The sequence below is a fragment of the Rattus norvegicus genome, chromosome 5, assembly GCF_036323735.1.
Source record: "Rattus norvegicus strain BN/NHsdMcwi chromosome 5, GRCr8, whole genome shotgun sequence".
Lineage (NCBI taxonomy): Eukaryota > Metazoa > Chordata > Mammalia > Rodentia > Muridae > Rattus > Rattus norvegicus.
Window position 1 is genome coordinate 149,750,058 of NC_086023.1, and position 22,829 is coordinate 149,772,886.

A 22,829-nucleotide genomic window follows, 5' to 3' on the forward strand; every position below is an offset into this window, starting at 1 on the left:
CTCCCTCCATAATACGTACTTTCTCTGTGAAGGTTCAGACAGATTATATTAGTCTCAGAGGACTCCCTGGTACACAGAACTCTCAAAAGAATTTGTTGAGAGGGGCAGAGAAGCTGTGGCAGGACAATATGGCAGGTGACGTTAAGATTCTGCTCTGTGTATTTACAGGTTGTTATCAATGTTCCTAAGGGATGGATGGTACCGGGCTTTGTATGTTTAAGTGAGCAATTATATCTTACCAGTTGGATCTAAAAATAAAAAAATAAAAAAAAAAGAATTTGTTGCTTAAGAACTACTGCATTTTCTGTCCCTCCCTCCCCACCCCCAACAGCTTTTCCCCCTCTTCTGTATCATCCACACTCTGAAACCAGAAACTAGTAACAGATGGGATGTGAATCAGAAAAGAAGGCAGACTCAGAAAGAGAGGAAGCTCTGCCAATTGAAAAAAAAAAAAAAAAAAAAAAACCAACCCAAAAACTGAGACTAATGTAGATGAGGACAGGTTAGTCACTGCCTCAGCCACCTCAGCCCCATCTGAGGTGTCAGCATCAAAGGGAAAAGCTGACTTCTGGCTTAGGAGGAAGGGTGAGAGCCCCGCTGGCACTGTGCTTATGAGTCTCTGTCTCAACCTCAGCATCCCTATGTATAAGAAGGAGGGGTTGGGGATTTAGCTCAGTGGTAGAGCGCTTGCCTAGGAAGCGCAAGGCCCTGGGTTCAATCCCCAGCTCCGAAAAAAAGAACAAAAAAAAAAAAAAAAAAAAAAAAAGATGGCCGTCAGGAGTACTGGCCCACAGCTTTAATCCCAGCACTCAGGAGGTAGAAGCAAGAGGATCTCTGTGAGTTCGAGGCCAGCCTGGTCTGCAGGGTGAGTTCCAGGACAGCCAGGGCTACACAGAGAAACTCTGTCTCAAAGAGCAAAAAATAAACAAACTGATGGTAGGGGTGCCCACTGGAGCTGCGTGTTTTGGTTCAATCCCAGCAGATCTCTGCGCTCTAGGCCAGTCTGGTTTACAGGGTGCACCTCTGTCACAAAACCAAAAACACCACCAACAAAAAAGACGTTCAGCCAGCATCCCTATTACTATCTACCTACCCACAATGCCGCCGTGCCCAGACAGTGGTCCTTCAGGTGCCCATGGGAACTTAGCTAGGACCAGAGTTTCTTCCGCCCTGGGTATAACACGAGCCTGTGCCACACATGCAGTTTTGTCCCCTGGGGTATACGCTCCTTGAGCCTGTGACCACTTCCCAGCCCAGTGCAGGAATGTCAAAGCCCATAAGAACTCTGTTCTTCCTCCCTGTTTTCTTGTTTTCCTTTGTTGCTTCACGCCTTCCTCACTATACAACCCTGGCTAGTACTCACAGAGATCTCGCTTACCTCTGCCTCCTGAGTGCTAGGCTAAAGAGATCTACCATTACAGGGCCAGTGGTGGCCCATGCCTCTAATCCCAGCACTTGGGAGGCAGAGGTAGGCAGATCTCTAAGTTCGAGGCTAACCTGGTCTATAGAGTGAGTTCTAGGACAGCCAAGGCTACACAGATACACAGAGAAATCCCGTCTCCAAAACCAAAACAAAACAAAATGCCACCACACCTGGACTATGTATATATAATCTTTAACTTATGTGTGTTTGTTTGCATTCATGTATACATATTTCATTTGTACCTAGTGCCAAGGAAACCAGAAGAGGTGGGAATACTGGGTACTGGTAACTGAACAATGCTCATAACTGCTGAGCCATCTCCCTAGCCCCACATCCTTTTCTAAAGCTAATAAAAGCTGGGTGAAATGGTACACCAGCATTGGTACATTGGTACTGTGTATGGATATATATATATACACACACATACATACATACATATACATATACACACCTTGGTACCTTGGTACTGTATATGGACACATATATATGAGTAGTTACTTCAAAGTTTTTTTAAAGATTTATTTATTTATTATATATGAGTACACTGTAGCTGTCTTCAGACACACCAGAAGAGGGCATCAGATCTCATTACAGATGGTTGTGAGCCACCATGTGGTTGCTGGGATTTGAACTCAGGACCTCTGGAAGAGCAGTCAGTGCTCCTAACCGCTGAGCCATCTCTCCAGCCCTAATTTGCTTATTCTTACAGGAAGGCATTTTGAAGTGGGATATTCCTTTTGCCTGCATTAATACAATATAACCTTCAATTTTCTAACCTGTGAAGCAGAGCCACACCCAATTCTCAGGAATCCAGTTGCAGGGCTAGAGAGATGGCCATTTGGTTAAGAGCAGTGGCTGCTCTTCCAGAGTCCCAAATTCAATCTCAGGCACCTACAGGGTGGCTCATTATCAGTCTTCAACTGTTAATCCCAAGAAATCCAGTGCCTAGGCACACAAGCAAGTAAAACAAAAATAATTTAAATGAAAAAGAAATAGCTAACAGGCTGGAAAGACATCTCAGAGGTGAAAGCACTCTTCCAGAACCAGAGCTCGATCCAAGCACCCATATGACAGAACACATTGGAATGTAAACGCTAGTTCCGGAGGACCCCATGCCCTCCCTTTCTATGCCAACACAAATACATATGATGGCACACAGTCATGCACCTTTGAAAACAATACCAATTGTTGAGAACACTCCACTTATTTTAACATTACCACAAATAAATATTTGTGATCTGGTGTTACAACATTGACTTCTAACTCCAATATTCAGAAAGCTCACACAGCATAAAACCAGACAAGGATAATACTAAGGTACCAAAAAAGGATATCAAATAAAACCTGCAAACACTGTAAATTATGTTGTCCAGGACAAAAATGGGTGTCACAAATTATAAACACCAGCCCTTCATTACTACACAGAAAAGACAAAGATCTAAAACTATTAAACTACTAAAGAAAACCTTTATTTTCACAACCGCGCAGGCGCCGGGACCAACGATCACCAGCTGCCCAAGTACCAAAAAATTATGCTTCCGAAATCTCTTGATGTCGATTCCGCACGCAGAGCAATCGAGTTGCCCTGCGTGTGCCACTCACGACAGAAGCCCTTTTTGCTCGAGCAACTTCAGAAGCACAAAGGCATTGGCATCCCACCCATCTTAGGGTAAAGGTGACAAAAATCTAACCAACTTTCAACTGTCTATTGTCGAAGCTAAGAAGCAAACTCTCGATTCTTTTCAAGCTGAGGGAAAGCCTTCACAAAGAAAACTGTTGTCTTCGATTTTTGTATAAAAATAACGGAATGTCCCTGAGTCAATATGCAAATCAGAGCAGTGCTTGCCGGGAAGGCTCTGGTCCGCGCGGAGAGAAAGGTAGGTGGCGCTAGTGCAAAACAGCTGCTTCCAGCTAGAAGTGGGATGTTGGGTTCTAGGAGCGTTTAGGTAACTTAACTGGGGATACATGGTGCCCCAACTTGTCAAAACTGAAAATGTGTAATCGAGTGCCACTCGTAGCCTCCAGTTCGGACGTTGTGCTGTCATATGGGTGGCTAGGGATTGAACTTAGGTCTTCTGACAGGGACGCACAGGAGGAGACTGTGATTGTAAAAGCAAAAATGGAGTAAATGTATCCTCAAAGACCTAGATTCTAGGTGATGGGGAGGGGTTAAAGAAAGCTGACTCTTGTGCTCATATGACGGGACGATTTATTCTGTACCTCAATGAAATCAGATACAGTTTTTAAAAGGAATCCAGGTGTGGCCTGTAATCCCTGAACTCAGGAGGCTGACACACGAGCATTACAGTGAGTTATGGGCTAGGCTATTGTACACGTTGAGTTCCAAGCCCGCCTGGTCTACATGACACCCATTTCAACAAAAACGAAACCACTGGACTGAGTATATTGGCACATGTAATCCTACATGGAAGGCTGCTGCAGAATGACTCCTACAACTTCCAGGTTGGCCTGGGTTTCCTGAGGAACCTGTATCAAAAGACAAAATGCACCCCAGAAAAGAATGATAGCCTTTCATTTACTTATCTCTGAGACGGAGGTTGTGTGTGACTTAGGCCCTGATTGAAGAGATCACCATTTTGGTGTGTTCAACAGAGCCTACTTGCAAAGGAACAGCCCAGTTTGTTGATTTTTAACATCCCCCTCAAAGAGGTGGATGGGGTGGTCAGAAAACTCACCTGAGAACCCAGCTGCTCTAGAATGAACAACAGATCACACGTGACTGATTGTCTGTGGTGTGCAAGAAAGGTTATAGTCTGTAAACCAAGTAACACTAGGGAGAGGGCTCTATCCATGCACTATAGGACACTCGTTATCCATGCTAAATAGCGCTTTTTAAGGTGTGGCTTTTGGGGGACAAATTAACCACACACCCCTGTTGTAACCTCCCACTTGCTATGTAAATAAACCAAATAAACTAACTAGCTGCCTAGAGTGAATTTTGGTGGAATCGTGCCGCAGGCTGGGAAGAAGGGCAGACTATGTCTCCTCCAGGGAAGGAAGTTTAGCCAAGTATCTCATCAGGTAGCCCAGCACTGAACTTGAGTGCCTGCTGCTTCAGCCTCCATAGTGCTTTGTTTGTTTTTAAGATTTATTTTACTTATGAGTACACTGTCGCTGTCTTCAGAAACATAGAAGAGGGCATACACTGTTGCTGTCTTCAGTCACACCAGAACAGGGCATCAGATCCCATTACAGATGGTTGTGAGACACCATGTGGTTGCTGAGAATTGACCTCAGGACCTCTGGAAGAGCAGTCAGTGCTTTTAACCGCTGAGCCATCTCTCCAGCCTCCCCAGAATGCATTTTAAGTTAAAGTGTTAGCTCTCGCTATGCTGCATGTCTATAGGGCCCTCTACTCTGAATCTAGCCTCCAGTGATAGGTTCGAGGTCAACATCTGAAGTCTTTCCTCAGTCACTTCCATTGTTTGAGATCAGGTCTCTCACTCAACTGTCCTCACCTAGACTGACCAGCAAGTTGCAGGGATCCTCCTGTGTTTGGCTCCCAGAGCCTACAGACATTAGTCTTTTTCTGAGGATGCTGGGGATGGAATGCAGATCCTAAGTTTGAACACAAAGTACTTTAACCATTTTATGAGCCCTCCCCCCCACTCCTGTTTTTATGTTAAAAAGGGCGTACAGAAGCCTACAATACTTTTTGAGTGCTTTAATAATGGAGTTCCCTGCCCTTTGTAAAGTGGAAGCTACAAAAGGAGCTAAACAGGAAGAATGCTGTAGTTGAAACAGGTGAGGACCAGGGTGGGTGCTGCCAACGGTCCATAAAAGGATCCTTCTATAATCCAAGTGTTCATTTGTCACCACACCCTTCATTTGACACAGTGCTCTTACTGTGAAGCCTGAAGACCAGGCTACCCTTAAACTCCTACCTGCCCCTGCCTCCCGAGAATAGGGACCAACAGCTGAAGCTAAGATGCCATACTTCAGATGTTTCCTTAAATACAAATTCCCATCTCACTCCTCAGTTTCCATGTCTTTTCACTGCACACTGAACAGAACCCTCCCACCTCTTCCAGCTGTCCCTTCCTGTCACCCAACCGAGCTTCAGCCATGCTGGCTCTCTTAGTCTTGAGCATTGACTCAGGACCCTCCATCACTCACAGTCCTTATTCTTACCTCTCGTGCACTTGCCTGTAAACTCTTAAAGACAAATTTGTCTGACTTCCCCCACAGGAAACACCCAGCACATAGCAAAAAAAAAAAAAAAAAAAAAGATGGAAGAATGCAACAGTAGCAACTGATTTGTTCTCTAAGGAGAACCATGATAGAAAAATAACGCTGAGGCTGGAGAGATGGCTCAGTGGTTTAAGGAATCTCTTACTCTCGAAGAGGATCTATGGTCAATGCCAGTTGCCACATGGTGGCTCACAACTATCTGTAACTTCAACTCCAAGGCTTCAGATGCCCTTTTCTGACCTCTTTGTGCACCAGCCATGAACATGGCATACATATATAAATGCAGACAAAACACTTTTACGCATAAAATAAATCCAAAATAAAAATCAGACTATAGTCAGTTTGCCACTTAATGGTAACTAAGCTCTTGCATCCAGGACTTTGGACCGGGAGGGTGGATGCGCCTAATAGGAAGAGGATGGAAAGATGGAATGGAATTTGTTTGGGCGGGAACCGTTAGTAGCTGAGATGTTAGACATGTATACATCGGTTTGCAAGATTTCCATTTTACTGAGAATCCTTGCCAGGGGCTAAAACCGCGTGTTGCTTACATGCCTAGCACTTGGAACAGGGAAAATAACAAAAAATGTACTCAAAGCTCAGGACTTAATGGTTTAACGGTTACTGGACCATCCCGGGCTTTGGAGTGAGAATTTTCAGTTCAAGTCGAGAACCTACATCTCTTAGGTAGAATTTCACACAAGTTTCTTCCACTAGTACATGACATTCCAAGTGAAGGACTTAACCACTTCCTCAGACAGCTCTCGTTCAAGTGTTATTGAGCTAGAAATTAAGTAATAGGCACAATCAGCCTCTCTAGTCCCCAAGTTCTCGAGCTGCCAAATAGTTGAAATCTATGCCGAACTGAGGTCCCATCCTCATATCACGACAAAGGCACCAACCAAAAATGGCGACTTGGAAGCCCTCCGAGGCCGTTGGTTACCTAGATATGAGTCGGAAAGAAACATCTAGGACAGGGATTCACGCCGAGGTAGGAGATGCAGTTGGTCCACCAGTCAGCCACACAACACACAGCAGAAAACACAACTGACCAGATAGGCGCTAGGCTCACAGCTCAACCACGTGCTGTAGTAAGGTCTGCGCCTGCGCTAGTCAGGCGCGCGCCCGGCGGCCGGAAGAGCCGCGCGTTTCCGGGTTGGAGGCGGGGAGCGGTGCCGGAAGTGCTTGGGGAGGGCCGCGCAGTCGGACCGGCTGCTGAGACGAAAGCTTCACTGGGGCAGTCTCCGCATATCATGGGGAGATAGACGCTGCTGCCTGTGAGTCTTGGGCCCTGGCAGTTGAGGATGAAGAGCGGGAGGAGGGTGTCAGGACCCAGACCCACAGCGGGTCAGTGCTGGAAGAACTAGGTTGTGGAAGAGACGGGGCTGTGAGGAGCCAGGCTCTTGGGACGGGACTTGAGGGGTTCGGGCTCGCAGAAGCAGCGGCTGTTGGGGACTCGGGCTCTGAATGAGACTTAGGAAACGGGGACGGATGTGAGTTCTGCAGCATCTGAGGGAAATCCTTCTGAGAGGGACACAGATGGTGAAGACCCTGTACTTTATAGGAAGCGAGGATAGGAACGAAACGGGGCGTGAAGACACCGGCTCCAGAGAGGTAAAAGTGGAGCCCGAGTCTCGGGCTCCTAAGAGACAGAAGCAGAACGGTAAAGTCCCAGCTCCTAAGGATTCAGAAACAGGGCAGCAAAGACTTAGGGACTGGAGATAGAAAAGCAGGCAGAGAAGACTTGAGTTTGAAAGGGAACAGAAATGGGCAGTGAGGACTGGGTCTTCTTTGGGGACAAGATCTGGGCTTTCAGACTCAAGAGTTTCTGAAGGGACAGGGATGTGAGGACCCGAGCTCCTAAAAGTGGAAGATCTAAGGGGTCCTTGAAGGCTGGGAGATCAACCTTCCAGGGAAAGAGGTTGAAAAGATTTAGCGATCTGTTCTCTGTACCCAGAGGGTTACGATATGTTCGGGGGAAGACTTCTTGGCGCTGCCTATTTGGCTTTTTGCATTTAGGCTGCTTCTTGTGTCAGATACTTAATCTAGAAAACCCACACAAAACATCTTCGTTTTTCTTCATTATTGTGAATCAGATATAAAGTTGAAAGCGGTTGAACTCAAATATATATATATATGTTACTTAAGCCCTATTCCATTCAGTCCCTGTGGAGCACAGATCTCTGCATCACAAGCAAACTGTCATAGATGGAAGGGCAGCAAAAGATCATTTTGAATTCTTTTACATTTCAGGAAAAGAGGGGCCAAAGAAAGATTAGCATCACTATGAGCCAATTCGGTTATACCGACCTCTACCATGTACAGCAAATAAGAGATGCTTGGTTGAAATTACTCGAATAAAATGCTTTTAGAATCTCTACCCTCAAACTCAGAAGGGATTTTTTTAATGGATTTTAATATTTTAGTACCTATTATGGCATTGTGTTACAATGTGAGGAAACAAACTTAAGTGAAACCCATTTTACTTACTTTTCAAAAATGTGTTGAGAAATTCACAAGTAAATGTGACCTAGAATATTTTCTAGGGATTGCTTTTAGAAGAGTGACTTGGACCTTGTCGTTTCTCTTCATAAAGATCCACGACTGAAACCTCCTCAGATGAATCGGGCAAAACTTAATCACTTTGGGTTTTTTTTTTGTTTGTTTGTTCTGTTCTCTTTCCTTCCCTCCCTCCTTTCTCTCTCTCTCTCTCTCTCTCTCTCTCTCTCTCTCTCTCTCTTTCTTTCTTTCTTTCTTCCTTTTTTAAGACAGTTTTTCTGTGTAGCCCTGGCTATCCTGGAACTCACTCTGTAGGCCAGTCCGGTTTCAAACCCCAAGAAATCCTCCTGTCTCTGCCTTGGGAGTGTTAGGATCAAAGGTGTGTGCCACCATGAACAACTTCAACACTTTCAAGCATTCCATTACTTTGTTATCACAATTCCACAGTTAAGTATGGTTAGTCATGTTGTACTATGTCTTATGTCCATAGAGGATAAGGAGTTTGTCTTAAACAGCATAGTATGGAGTAGCTTATCCCCAGATGTGCCTCTAAAACTGTCTTGAACTTTCCTAAGTGGACTCCCCTCCATGTGTAATTTGCATGTGAGCAAAATATACATAATATTTATAAAGCCTGCCACTGAATGAAAGCACACCCCTCCTCCCCCAACTATTTAGCTCCTCCTAGCCTGGAAATTGCTATGTAGACCAGGCTGGCCTCAAACTCTGAGAGCCACCTGCCTCTGCCTTCAGAGCCCTGGGATCCAAAGCTGCACCATCATACCCAGCTTCTTCCTTAACTCCTTTTAAAGTCAAGGACTGTGACGTTTAGGATACCTCCATAGTATTTGAGATCTTAAGTTCCTGTGTTTTCACAGAAGCATAGATATTCCAGGTAGAAAGAGAAATATTTGTAGACTCCTACAATAGAACAGGTTATATTTAATTTTTTTGAAAATTAGGGCGACATCATTAATTGCTAGTGTGTACTAGATGTGGACGCTTGGGCTAACATAGCCAAGCATCATAGTGCTTGACTGTGATCCCATTACATTGGAGGTAGAGGCTGGAAAATTAGGAGTTCGATGTCAACATGAGACTTTATCTCAAAGGAAAAAAAAAAAAAAGAAGCAGATCAGGTGAGGTGGTTCTTCTGCTGAGGTGATTGTCACAAAGAGGGATGATTTCAGTTCAGTCTCTGAGTCCTGAGTGATGGAAGGAGAGACCCAACCCCAAAATTATCCTCTGAAAAAGTTTTTTTTTTTTTTTTTTTTTTTGTTATTGTCGTTTTTAACATCCTTGAAGCTATTATTTTTCCGGTAGCTTAGCCGCTACTATTAGTTTTTAAGACTTTTACTAAGGGTGATGAGACTTGTACAGCCGGCACACGAGAAAGACCATCCACAAAGCAAAGGGAGGATTTGTAAAGCTAAAGCCTCTGGTGCCATTTTTTTTTTCTTTTTTCTTTTTTTCGGAGCTGGGGACCGAACCCAGGGCTTTGCGCTTGCTAGGCAAGCGCTCTACCACTGAGCTAAATCCCCAACCCCCTCTGGTGCCATTTTTAAAGGTTTGTTTGTTTGTTCATTTCTTATTGGGAAGGGGCATTGAGGCAGGGTGTCTCTGTTTAGTCCTGACTGCCTTAGAACTCTGCAGACCAAGCTGGCCTCAAATTCACATGAATGTTTTGCCTCGATATATGATTGTGTCCCTCTGTGCTTGATTCTCCCAGAGTCCTGAAAAGGCCATTGGGTCTCCCTAGAACTGGATTATGATCCATTGTGTGGATGTCAGGGGCAAAAACTAGGTCCCCTGCAAAAGCAACAAGTTCTCTTAACCACTCACCCATCTCCTGCTCCAATATTGTTTTCAGAAGCCTGCGTGAAAGTGATCAGGATTTATTTATACCAAATTATGACCAAAAGCAGACCCATATCACCATCCTGTTGATTTTAAATTGAGGGGGAGGTTGTGGTTTTTAGATAGGGTCTCACTGTACCTAAGACTGTTGCCTTGGCTTCCTGAATGCTGGCATGACATTTATGCACCACAGTGCCCAGCTTGATAGTTGAGTCAGTGATAATGGATTGCTGAGTTAGCATTCTTACCTATTTCACAAAATACTTCAACCTTTTCCTTTTTAAATTTTGTGTATTTGTCTTTATATGTGAGTGTAGGTGCTGCTGGAGATCAGAGAAGTCAGATCCCCTAGAAATGGGGGTTTTGGGGGTTGTGATCCCCAACCCCCTTCACCTTATTCTTATTTGAGACAGGTGTTCTCTGTGTAACCCCGGCTGTCCTGGAACTCAGAAACTCAGTCTGTAGACCAGGCTAGCTTCAAGCTCTCACATGCCTCTGCTTCCCAAGGGCTGGGATTAAATGTGTGCATCACCACCCTGCATTTATAAAGTTTGTTACTTCATGGTTCCCTTTATTATCTTACTTTTTATACTTTTTGTCCTTTTTTTTTATGGTATGTCATGTAACCCACAGTACCTTGAACTGATTCTGCAGCTCAAGACTACCTTGAAGTACTTCCTGCCTCCACCTCAGAGGTACCGGGACGGTAGGCACTCACCACCGTATCCAGCTGTTTATTTTTATTCTTTGAGGTGGGGCCTTACAACGTAGCCCAGGCTGCCCTTGAATGCCTGGGCTTAAGTGATCCTCCTGCCTGATTTTCCAAGTAGCTGGGGTTGCCATCTTCAACCCTTCCTCCATCACTCCCTGTGCAGGAGATCAAACCCATAGCCTTGTACATAAGGCAAAATATCCTACCCCAACTTAAATATCCAGTTTCTTCCCTAACAAACAAACAAAAACTCTCCAAAATAACCCTCCTCATTAGAGCCAATAAGATTCCTCAGAGAAGGGGTTGGGGATTTAGCTCAGTGGTAGAGCACTTGCCTAGCTAGTGCAAAGCCCTGGGTTCGGTCCTCAGCTCCGAAAAAGAGAAAAAAAGAAAAAAAAAAAAAAAGAAGATTCCTCAGAGAACCAAAGTGCTTGCTGTCAATCCTAACCTTACCTAAGCTTGATTGATGACCCTGGTGAAATGAGAGAACCAACTGCCCAAAGTTATTTTCTGACCCCCATACTCACTATGACCCATGTCTGACCCTTCCCCAACACAAACAAGAACTAAATAGAAAAGATTCTCTAGCTGTAAAATGATTATAGAAGTTAGGCATGGTGGTATACACTTTGATTTTAGCACAAGGAGCAGGAGGGGTTAGTCAGGGGAAGCACTCCTGATTCAAAGTCAATTTAGGCTACTAACAAATGCTAATCTAACCAAGGGTCTGTAACAACATTCTGTCTCAGAAAACACCTGGGTCCGGTGCTTCAGGCCTGTAACGCCAGCATTTGGAAGGCTAAGGCAGGAAGGTCGTTTATGAGTTCAGTTGTCTCCTAGCAAATTCTAGGTCAATCTGGGGTACATAGCAAGACCCTAAAAACATACAATAAGAAATAAATCCCTCCTCAAAAAAACAAACCCAGGCTGGTTATAATGCATGGGGTAGTGTAATGAATTACCAAAATGAGCAAAACTTCCTAATATACTGCTCTTGCCACCGTGCATGAGGTAGTATGCCTTTAGTCCCAGCACTTGGGAAGCAGGTTAGTCTTGTCTGCAGTGCGTCCAGGATAGTAAGAGCATAAGACCCTGTCTCAAAAACAGGGAGAGAATCCCACAAGACAGTGGTGCCGATGTCTTTAATCTTTCATCCTAGCGCTGGAGTCAGCGGCAGAGCTGAGATCAGGCTAGTCAGGGCTACATAGAGTTCTTGCTTCAGCAAAACAAAACCCCCACAAAACTGACTCTTGAAACTGATTTAGAAGAGCATGGAGCACATGCATATTTACAAGAGAAAACATTCATATTTTTATGCACTCTTCCATGTGCTTGCATTTCAGAAACTCAGTAAATCGGAAAATTTCAGAAATCAGTGTCAGGTCTCATGACACTTTTTAACTGTTGTTTGTTTTTTTTTTTTTTTTTTTTTTTTTTTTAGTTAAAGAAACTGGGGGAACCAGATGGTGGTAGCACACACCTTTAGTCCCAGCACTCTGGGAGGCAGAGGGAGGTAGATCTGTGAGTTCAAAGCCAGCCTGGTCTAGAGAGTTGAGTTTCAGGGCAGACAGGGCTACACAGAGATCCCCTATCGTGAAGAAAAGAAAAGTACCGCAGGCCTGAGTAAGGAACTGTACCTGAAGTTAATCTCCTCATGCCCATATAGACAACTGCACATGAACATGAACACACACAGGATGGAAAACGTCGTTCAAGGCCGTACAGGTAAATGACGGCATTGGTACTTGAACCAGATACACAGGTTCAACCAATTCAGAACAATCTACATAAGCTCAACTGTCCAAAAATGGGGCTGGAGAGATGGCTCAGTGGTTAAGAGCACTGACTCCTCTTCCAGAGGTCCTGAGTTCAATTCCCAGCATCCACATGGTGGCTCACAACCATCTGTAATGGGATCTGATGCCCTATTCTGGTGTGTCTGAAGACAGTGACAGTGTACTCATATACATAAATAAATCATTTTTAAAAATTTAAGGGAAAAAACTAAACAAAACAAAAAATTTTTCTTTTGCCCCCTAGTCTCAGATCACAAGTAACTGGTTCTTTTCAGTCACGTAGACTATGAAACATTAATTTGTATAGACAGCTAAAAGCTGGGGAGGAAACAGCCAAGTAAAACTCAGTTAAGTCAGGCTGGGCACCATAGTCGCAAGACTTTTCTGCCACCAGGGAAATAGTCCCCTTGACTCTGATATTGTATTTTAATTATAAAATTCCTAAGCATTGCAGAAGTAAAGTTGTTTAAATAGAATCTGTCTTTATTCCTGTCTCCCAACTTTCCCTCCTTCCTTTCTTCCTTTTGTCTTCCGTCCTTCCTTTTCTTTCTTTGAGACAGGTCTCACTCACTGTATAGTCTTGGTTAGTCTAGAACTCATAGAGATCTGCCTCTTCCTCCTGAATGATGACATTAAAAACATCCACCATCACTTTAAACAGTGATAATAACAACAAAACACACACACACACAGAGTTAATGGAACAGGTGCCCAGAGGAGGAGGGGCTCCTTCTGTTGTCTGATACCCACTATTCTCTGAGAAATCAGGTCCTCTTCGTATCACCATACAAAGGATAGCAACTGGATTCTATTCGCGGTACAAGATTTTTAAAAAGAAAAGCCATTAGGGCATGCTATTCTCCTGTGAGCCAACCCCAGCTTAACCCCAGCAGATGGGATGAGGCGGGTTAGACTTGGTTATTTAATTGAATTCTCAATCATGCTGGGTGTACAGTTTTGTTGTTTGGGGTGAGAACATGGACCTGGATAGCTGATTCTGGCTTTATACCCAAGATCCTCCTGCCTCAGCTGCCACCCCTGACTCTACTGTCTTCATGGGGTTAGGAAGCCATAGCTCACACACACTAGGCTAGCATGCTGAACTGCATCTTCAGCTGGATCCGTTGGGAAGCTGCACTGGGCCACACAACTGGAAGCCTTCTGTGGCCAGGGTGGTTCTTGATCCTAGTTATTTGTTTACAGGTAGTTTTTGAGAATGGCTGCCTCTCCGTACAGCGGGCTTACAGCTGTCGCTGATGTAATTAAAGATCTAGACACTCAGATAGCAGTAAGTAAATTCCTCGAGGCCGCCTTGGGCAGAACTTGGTGAATGTGCTTCTGGTCTTGACACCACAGCCGATGTCCACAGAGTCAGCCTAGTGGCTCTGAGATTTAGGAATTGTGGCTGCTTTAGGCAAGGGCCTTGGCATGTCTTGAAGAACACTAAAACACAAGTGGAAAAGTTCTCTATTGGGAAAGCAGAGCTCTTCACAGCTGCTAAAGGTTGTGTTCACTGGGCAGGGCCTGCCTTGGACTTAAGCATGTTTTGAAAAGCTTCAACTCGTTTTGAAAGTGAACTAATGGTTTTCTTAAGCTTTGTGACTGAGTTTCAAGTATTTGATTGTGCTTCTGTTTATTTGAATTTAACATTATTTGATACTTAAAATAATGCATGTAAGTACTTAACCCAGGATTCTGCTTGTATGAATTCCTCAAAAATGTTTGTTTTTTTTAAATAAGATTGCTGATTTCACTTACTTTTGTCCTTATTTCAATTTTGTGAACTATTTCATTTCGGTTTTGGAGACAAGATGGTTTCTAAAAACCAGGTGAGAGCAATGAAATTCTTTATTCCCTCCGTTTTACTGTCATCATCAAGAGGTCACCCTCTCAGATAAGACTCAAAGTCTGGGGGCTGGGGATTTAGCTCAGTGGTAGAGCGCTTACCTAGGAAGCGCAAGGCCCTGGGTTCGGTCCCCAGCTCCGAAAAAAAAGAACCAAAAAAAAAAAAAAAAAAAAAAAGACCAGTGATTAAAAAAAAAAAAAAGAAAGACTCAAAGTCTGACAGAGTTCATGTTACTTTCAAAACTCAGCCACTACTGCAGGTGTCCCCAGAGTAACTCTGACTCTTTTCCTTCTACAGTTGATTGGCCTTGGTCCTCACAGCTCAAAAAAGAAGCAGGATCTTGATAAGCTCTATGAGCTGAAGTGTAAAGCTGGACAGATTATGAACCAGTTTGGCCCCTCAGCGCTAATCAACCTCTCCAGCTTCTCCTCTATAAAACCAGAGCCAGCCAGCACCCCACCACAAGGCTCCATGGCCAATAGCACCACCGTGGGAAAGATGCCGGGCACTCCTGGCACAGGTGGTCGTCTCAGCCCTGAAAACAACCAGGTACCTCTCAGCCTTTCTTCCTCATAGCCCCCTCTCTAGTTTGACCCTGTCCACACAAAGATGGACGTTGTCAGGCTCTCATTCTTTCTGTTAAAGAAGGTCGTCCGCTCTAGTGGTTTTTTGGGGTTCTTTTGGGTTTTTTTTGTTGTTATTGTTGTTTTTTTTTTTTTTAATTATTGTCTACAGTGTCAGTTTTTACTCTGTTACATATGGCTGCATAGACGTGTATGTGTGTATCCACATAAACACATGTAATAACATGCTTTCATATGGCAGGTGGCTGGAGTTCTGGTTTTATTTTGTTGAGCTAGTGTTTTAGTCTGTAGCCCAGAGTGACTGGAACCCCAGTCACTGCGTAGCCCCAGCCAGCCTCAGGTCATAGGCAAGCCTCCTGCCAAGCCTTGGGATGACAGGAGTGAACCAGCACACTCAGCAGTAGCACATATTTCAGAGTTACCTATACAGCATAGCTATCTGTAATAGTATAGTATAGTATAGTATAGTGTCTATACTGTACTGTATTTCCATATTCGTAAAATGAGAGTCTTCTCTTCAGTTGTTCCTTCTGGTAGTTTATCTTACTGCTGCTGTCAATGTCAGCAGGGATCCCCTCTCTGAACCTGTGACCCTGATTCCACCTTCTAGGGCAACAAGAAAAGAAGTATAACCTTTGCCTTGGATCTTGTAGGCTGCATAGGGTGGGTGAGGAGCGATTCAAGGAAGTGGGTCGAAGGACTAGCTGAGCTGCTTGGGAAAGGAGCAGAAACCAACCTGCGTTGACTCTTGAAGCCGCTGGAAAAGAGCGAGAGAGAGAAAGTGGGTGTGGTGGTCACGCCTGTGATCCCAGCACTTGGGAGGTGGGAGGAGGGAAGTCGGTCATTCCTCATCCTCTACTACAAAGCAAGTCAGGACCCTGTCTCAAAGACACAGAGGGCCACCAAGATGGCTCAGCCAGTAAAGACCCATGCTGCCAAGCTTCATACTCAGAGTTCAGTCTCTAAATCTATGGTGGAAGGAGAGATCCTAGTTCCTCAAATTATCCTCTTCTACATATGCATTGTGGCACGTGCAAACACAACATACCCCTAAATTACGGTAAAGAGAAGCCTTTAATCCTAGCACTCAGGAGGCAGAGCCAAGCAGATCCCAGTCGAAGGCCAGCCTGGTCTACAGAGTGAGCCCCAGGACAACCAGAGCTGCATTGTGGGAGCAGTGCAGTTCTCATAGAGGGGCGGGCAGACTGTTTGTTGCGTTTTGTTGTTTGTTTCTATTCCTGATGCTGGGATCTACAGCAGGATCAAGTCAGACAAGCAGTGTATGACCAAGCTGAGTCTTGAGCTTCCTCGTCATGTTTTAATGTAATCCAGATGCGATTGCCTTTCCGCGGAGAAGAGGGAGATTAACTGTAGCTGCTCCACATTACTTAGGTTACAGAGATGGCCACACACTGGTTGTCCTCATGGAACTGTTAGATTTTTCTTTTTCATTTTCTTTTCTTCTCTTTTCTGTTTCTCGCGCGCGCGCGCGTGTGTGTGTGTGTGTGTGTGTGTGTGTGTGTGTGTGTGTGTGTGTGTGTGTAAGTTTGTTTTGAGACAATGTTTCTTTGTGTAGCCAGAGCTGTCCTGGAATTCACTTTGTAGGGCAGGATGGCTCAAACTTAGGTGTCTGCCTGCCTCCACCTACCTGGTGCTGGAATTAAAGATCTGTGCTGGGGCTGGGGATTTAGCTCAGTGGTAGAGCACTTGCCTAGCAAGCACAAGGCCCTGGGTTCGGTCCTCAGCTCTGGAAAAAAAAAAAAAAAGATCTGTGCCACCCACCACACCCAGCTCGAACTGTTAGCCAGATGCAGAGAAGAGGGTGAAAGCTGGAACTGCATAAACTGCCCGACAGTGGGACGCGGGCCTCCGCTTTAAACGATTCCCCTCTCCCTCCAAACCGCTCTTGCTCTCTTTCCCATGACAGCTTTTGTCTGGATTGTACCTTTATAGCTGTACCACAAGGTAGGGCTGTCTGAACGAGACTAAACCCAGCAATTTGACATCATGTCTTCTGTAGCCATAATGAGATTTGCTTCCTTAATACTTCTGAAAACTCTCTCCTCAATTCACTATAGGTATTGACCAAGAAGAAGTTACAAGACCTAGTAAGAGAAGTGGATCCTAACGAGCAGCTGGATGAAGATGTGGAAGAGGTAAGGTGGACTCGGGCACCTGTCCCTGCGGTTGAGGCATCGTGGTGAGTTGGAGCAGAGATGCTGGGTCTGGGAAATGGCTCAGCAGTTAAGAGCATTTACTGAACCTTACAAACTGCCTTAACACCACCTGCAAATAATCTAGTGCCCTCTTCTGGCTTCCTGGGGCATCCTCACACATGGGGCATATGCGTACACCTACATGGATGAATAGAAAATAAAAATATGGGGCTGGGGGTTGGGGATTTAGCTCAGTGGTAGAGCGCTTGCCTAGGAAGCGCAAGGCCCTGGGTTCGATCCCCAGCTCCGAAAAAAAGAAAAAAGAAAAAGAAAAACAAAAGAAAGAAAGAAAGCAAATCTTGCCAAATGAGACTCAGAAAGCACACCGCTGTCCCAGCAGCAGGCGCCTGCCCTGCCACTGGCTTATCTCCCATTCCACCTCTCCAGATGCTGCTGCAGATCGCTGATGATTTTATCGAGAGTGTGGTGACAGCTGCCTGCCAGCTCGCTCGGCACCGCAAGTCCAGCACCCTGGAGGTGAAAGATGTCCAGCTGCATCTAGGTATGTTGTTTCCTTTCTCCCTGAAGTAGCCTCATAACTCGTTGGTAGGACCTCTGACAAATGTCAGAGAAACCTTCATGCCACAACCAGACCTTTAGGTCTGGAATTTACCATTCAGCACCTTCTGAATAGAAGAGAGAAAGGCCTTTATGGAAGGGGGATACCCCAGGACATCAGATTTAAAACATCCCTCCACTTTCCATTGCACAACAACCTTTGTGCTTGATTTCTGAGTCTGTCTCCCTTTTCAGAAAGTGAGGATCATAATGTCTCACTTGAAGGTAATTATGAGAACTACTGATTATATTGATGAACTGGAAAAAAATGGGCATATTCTACAACTGAACACAATAACTCTCATCATATGTATGTGCATCAGATGTAACATACAATCATAAAGTCATTAAATTTCTGTTTAAGGGCCAAGGAGATGGCTCAGTGGGTAAGAGCCCTTGCCGTGGATGCGTGATGACCTCCATGCACCCACATAATAAGTCAGGGCTGTGCATTCCTGTATTCAAAGCCCTAGGAAGTCGGGATGTGCAGAAGGGCTTCTGGGCTGCTGGCGACCAGCCTGTCTGGAAAACTATGTGCTTCTGGTTCAGTGACAGATCCTGTCTCAGAAAAAGGTGCGCAGTTAGAGAGGAAGGCACCAGCTGTCCTCTAACCCCCAGGCACACAGGAGCATGTGCACTTGTGCGCGCGTGCACACACACACACACATACACACACACATACACACACACGCATATATAATACAACCCCAGTTTGATTTAAGTCATTGGTCTGTCTAGAGTTACAAGACAAACCGTGTCTCCTATGCTCTGGGAACACTAATGGAGGAATGATAAAGGGGCCACTTGTATACAACTAGGGGCAAGTTAGGAGCTGAATTTTTAGGCCTGTAATATTGTATTCAATGTATTTTTTTGATTTAAAGAAATCTCCGGGGTTGGGGATTTAGCTCAGTGGTAGAGCGCTTGCCTAGCAAGTGCAAGGCCCCGGGTTCGGTCCCTAGCTCCGGAAAAAAAAAAAAAAAAAGAAATCTCATGTTGTAATTAAATATGAAAATAGGGTAAAAATATAGAAAGGAACAGTGGTGTCTAGGTAAACCCTTCTGAGTGGAACTTTTCTCTCGAAGTGTGTTTGTACACTTTTTCTTTTTTTTTCTTTTTTTTTTTTTTTTTTTTTTTGGTTCTTTTTTTCGGAGCTGGGGACCGAACCCAGGGCCTTGTGCTTCCTAGGTAAGCGCTCTACCACTGAGCTAAATCCCCAACCCCTTTTGTACACTTTTTTAAAAGAAAGTGTCACCTCCCTAGACAGCTAGGGCATGTTACAAAGAGAAACCTTGTCTTGAAAAACAAAAAAAGAAAGAAAGAAAGGATCATTTTGGCCTGGAACTCACATAGACCCATCCGCCTCTGCCTCTGCCTCTGCCTCTGCCTCTGCCTCTGCCTCTGCCTCTGCCTCTGCCTCTGCCTCTGCCTCCGCCTCCGCCCCCGCCCCCGCCCCCGCCCCCGCCCCCGCCCCCGCCCCCGCCCCGCCCCCGCCTCCGCCTCCGCCTCCGCCTCTGCCTCCTTACTGCTGGAACTAAAATCATTTGTCACCATGCCTAGCCAAAAATAAAATAAATAAAAACATAATAAAGATTTAAAAACATAAGAAGTAAGATAGGCAGTAGCCAGCATAGCATCATCATCCCAGCACTTACGCAGCTAGTACAGGCAGGGAGGTCACTGTGCGCTCAGGTCATGTTAATCTTTGCCTCCGCAATATAAAAATGGGGGCTGGACAGATGGCTCAGTGGTTAAGAGCACTGACTGCTCTTCCAGAGGTCCTGAGTTCAATTCCCAGCAACCACATGGTGGCTCACAACCATCTGTAATGAGATCTGATGCCCTCTTCTGGTGTGTCTGAAGATGGGTTTAGTGTTCTCATATATTAAAAAACAAATTAAAAAATAAAAATAAAAGCTAGAGAGATGGCTCAGTGGTTAAGAATACTTGATGTTGGGGTTGGGGATTTAGCTCAGTGGTAGAGCGCTTGCCTAGGAAGCACAAGGCCCTGGGTTTGGTCCCCAGCTCCGAAAAAAAGAAGAAAAAAAAAAAAAAAAGAATACTTGATGTTTTTCCTGAGGACTCAAGTTTGATTCCCAGCATCCACATGGTGGCTCCTAACTGTCTTTAACTCCAGATCCGGGGAATCTAGCGCCCTCTTTTGGCTTCTTTGGGGACAAGCTTGCACACCATACACATCCATACATGCAGATGAAACACATAACTCCATGCGTGTGTAGTAAACCCAGTGTTAACAGCAGTGAAGAGGCCTGCAGAGGCCACGTGTGTATAACCCAGTCCAAGTCTGTCTTTGCTGCTTGCTGCAGCTTCACTGCCCGTCTGGCTGGGGCCTCAGCTCTGTGCTGGTGTCTTCTTTGCAGAGCGCCAATGGAACATGTGGATCCCAGGATTTGGCTCTGAGGAGATCCGGCCCTACAAAAAAGCTTGTACCACAGAAGCTCACAAACAGGTAAGGAGCCTGGGGCAGCCAGGACTGGCCCCTAGAACTGCATCTCAGGGAGTACAACCAGCTGCCTGCTGGGTGTCAGTCCCCTACATAGCCAGCTTCGCTGCACCAGAGGTCAGAGGTCAGGGACGCTCCATCAGAGGTGCCCTGATGCCGTGCTGCTGTGCGTGCCTTTCAGTTTCCATTTAGAGCTCTTGACTCCAGATCCCTGCGGGCGTGTCCACTGCTCTCACTGAGAACTGGCTTGAATAGCACCCACCACCCGGTCAGAGGAAGGAGTTGGGTTATGTCAGGCCTGTGCTGAGCCACCCTGGCTCTTCTGCCCGACATTCTGGGTTATGTCAGGCCTGTGCTGAGCCACCCTGGCTCTTCTGCCCGACATTCTGGGTTATGTCAGGCCTGTGCTGAGCCACCCTGGCTCTTCTGCCCGACATTCTGGGTTATGTCAGGCCTGTGCTGAGCCACCCTGGCTCTTCTGCCCGACATTCTGGGTTATGTCAGGCCTGTGCTGAGCCACCCTGGCTCTTCTGCCCGACATTCTGGGTTATGTATGTTCCACGTTAGCAGCTGTCCTCTGCCCTCCCCGACACTGAGAGGACATCATTTCTGATCAAGAACCAGTTGTCCCTGTCCTTAGTCCAAAAAGGGCACTGGCCTCCCACTGACAAACCGGGCATCCTTCTGTTGTGATCTCACAGCTGCCCTGATGGGAGTGTGCGCTGCGGTGAGCAGGCTGGTCTCCTGGTTCTTGAACTGGGCCCAGTGGCCTCTGCAGCCACCTCTTAGCCCTGTGCACTGCTCCCTAAAGACAGACCGCACTACGTGCTGTGGCATCTGGATGTTCCAGAAAGCTCCTAACACTGACCCCATTAACTGCTCATCTCTGTCTCCTTTCAGAGAATGGCGTTGATCCGGAAAACAACCAAGAAATAGCACAGGGAACAGTCAGGAATGGACGACATGTATTTGCAGATACTTGAGCTGAGACCTCAGCCATCTCATCCTTGGATTTTTTTTTAAATGCTTTACAGAGAAGCATATATTTTTTATTAACAGTGCAGCAATATCTATAATGACTGAGAAGATCTGCCAAAAGAATAAAGCCTCCTACCCCACCTTCTGGTCCCTTTTCCCTGCCGTCTCAAAGAGAAGCAGTGCATCCCGGAGAAGATTTTGCCCGTGGTTTATTATATAAGTGAGTGGCTGCAGGAAGAGCGTTTTGGTCGTGCTGGGTGAGACAGTGTTAGTAGATTTGTAGAGGGTTTGTCTCCTCCTTCCCCATCCCTGTACTTTGTAATGTCAGTGTTTCTATGACTATGAACTTGATTTGCTTTTCCAGAATAAAGGAGTTATTAATTGAAGACACAGGGTGCATAGCTGAGAGCCTTTGAAATGCCAGGGTCCCTGCAGTCAGCAGGTGGCAGCACAGGGGTGATCGTGTTAGAGGAACAGGCAGGGATTTCCCACCATTTTACTCCAAAGGAACAAGCCAGCAGTAGGAGTTGGAGCACTTTCTCTGTCACCAGACACGGTGAACTCTGCTAAGCCCCAAAATAAACAAGCATTCTAGTTTTGATAATGTTAGTGTCCCTAGGACCTTTTTGTGGGAGTGTGTGTGCGTGCGTGCATGCATACGTGTGTGCATGTATGTGTGGTGTCTGTTTTGAGGCAAGCTCTTGAGTGGGCTCAAACTCAGTGTCTTGCTGGGGCTATGCCTGAGCTGACCCTCCTGCCTCCCCTCTCAATGAACTGAGAGCACAGTGTGTGTCATCACGTCTGGCTTCTGAGAGCCCCTTTGGACCTCTCCGGATCTCCATAGAAGATTGTATTCATCCTTGTCCCTGAAGAAGGATGCGAGTAGCTTTGGGGAAAGTCCTGTTGCTAGGATTCTGTCACCAGAGGGAAGCAGGCCCTGTCTCAACAGCAGGATGTTCTTCCCAGGCATCATCCTGACCCACACCTAGCACAAGCCTTGTGGATTGTGAGGGCCCCATGGGCTTAGGGGAAGATGGCTGCTTGACCTAGGGACCACAGCACAACCACACCTACTTTTGGTCCCTGCTTTTTTCATCATCTTCCTGTGGCTCGGTTCAAGATGTGACACAGTTTGTAGATCTCTTGGGTGAGGAGTTCAAAGGCCATGCTGATGTTGCCATTTTCTTGACTGAGATTTCAGCCTGGACAGTCTACCAGGGGACAGCCAGCTTCTTCACTGGTCACATCTGACACTGAGCTTCTGGATCTGTGGCCTAGCATCATGATGAGGATGTTGGAGGGTCTTAACTTTCTCCAGAACCTACAGCCACTGGAAGATGTTCTCAGAGGATGCTTTGTGGATGACATCAGAAGCAGAAGGTCCCACTGAGTCTGAATAGGGACAAGTAACCGATGCCAGCGGTCAAGAAGGAATCTGGAATGACTCTTGAGTCCTCTTTGGAGGACAGAAAGGGACAAGGGAATTGGGCAAGTACAATGGACAGAAGTGAGGGACTCACAAGACATCAGTTTGTCATTCTTGATCAGCTGTGTGACAGGTAGGTGGCTTCCTCTGTCTCAGTGTTACTGTCTTGTCAGCACACTGAAGGGCTGTTCATGTCTGTAAGCTATGCCCAGGCTTCCAGTAGGCAGGAACCATAATAAAAGGAAGAACGGGTGGACA

General features: G+C 45.7%; 1 protein-coding gene and 1 non-coding gene across 4 annotated transcripts; one reads left to right on the forward strand and one right to left on the reverse strand.

The window, feature by feature from the left end:
- Positions 1-2,907: 2,907 nt before the first annotated feature.
- LOC120103286 (U11 spliceosomal RNA) lies at positions 2,908-3,041 on the reverse strand. Its single transcript, XR_005505364.1, has one exon. It is a non-coding gene; the product is annotated as a U11 spliceosomal RNA (small nuclear RNA).
- A 3,727-nt stretch (positions 3,042-6,768) lies between these two features.
- Taf12 (TATA-box binding protein associated factor 12) lies at positions 6,769-22,829 on the forward strand. 3 transcript variants are annotated; one of them, XM_006239067.5, is made up of 7 exons: positions 6,769-6,912; positions 13,703-13,787; positions 14,643-14,894; positions 17,008-17,085; positions 17,533-17,647; positions 20,085-20,173; positions 21,068-22,829. In XM_006239067.5, exons 2-7 carry the CDS (start codon positions 13,716-13,718, stop codon positions 21,101-21,103), a joined length of 642 nt encoding a protein of 213 aa, XP_006239129.1. In that variant the 5' UTR covers positions 6,769-6,912; positions 13,703-13,715; the 3' UTR covers positions 21,104-22,829. The 3 variants fall into 3 exon arrangements, with proteins under 3 accessions (XP_006239129.1, NP_001108508.1, XP_006239130.1); NM_001115036.1 differs by lacking the exon at positions 13,703-13,787 and having other exon boundaries at positions 6,837-6,912; positions 21,068-21,747; XM_006239068.5 differs by lacking the exons at positions 6,769-6,912; positions 13,703-13,787 and adding an exon at positions 6,958-6,982.

What these genes read in the sequence shown, in the direction of transcription:
- Taf12 (XM_006239067.5), top strand. Translation starts at nt 13,716, where the DNA reads ATGGCTGCCTCTCCGTACAGCGGGCTTACAGCTGTCGCTGATGTAATT. An exon ending in TGGATGAAGATGTGGAAGAG is followed by an intron (nt 17,086 to 17,532) that starts GTAAGGTGGACT and finishes CCACCTCTCCAG; the next exon opens with ATGCTGCTGCAGATCGCTGA. An exon ending in CCACAGAAGCTCACAAACAG is followed by an intron (nt 20,174 to 21,067) that starts GTAAGGAGCCTG and finishes GTCTCCTTTCAG; the next exon opens with AGAATGGCGTTGATCCGGAA.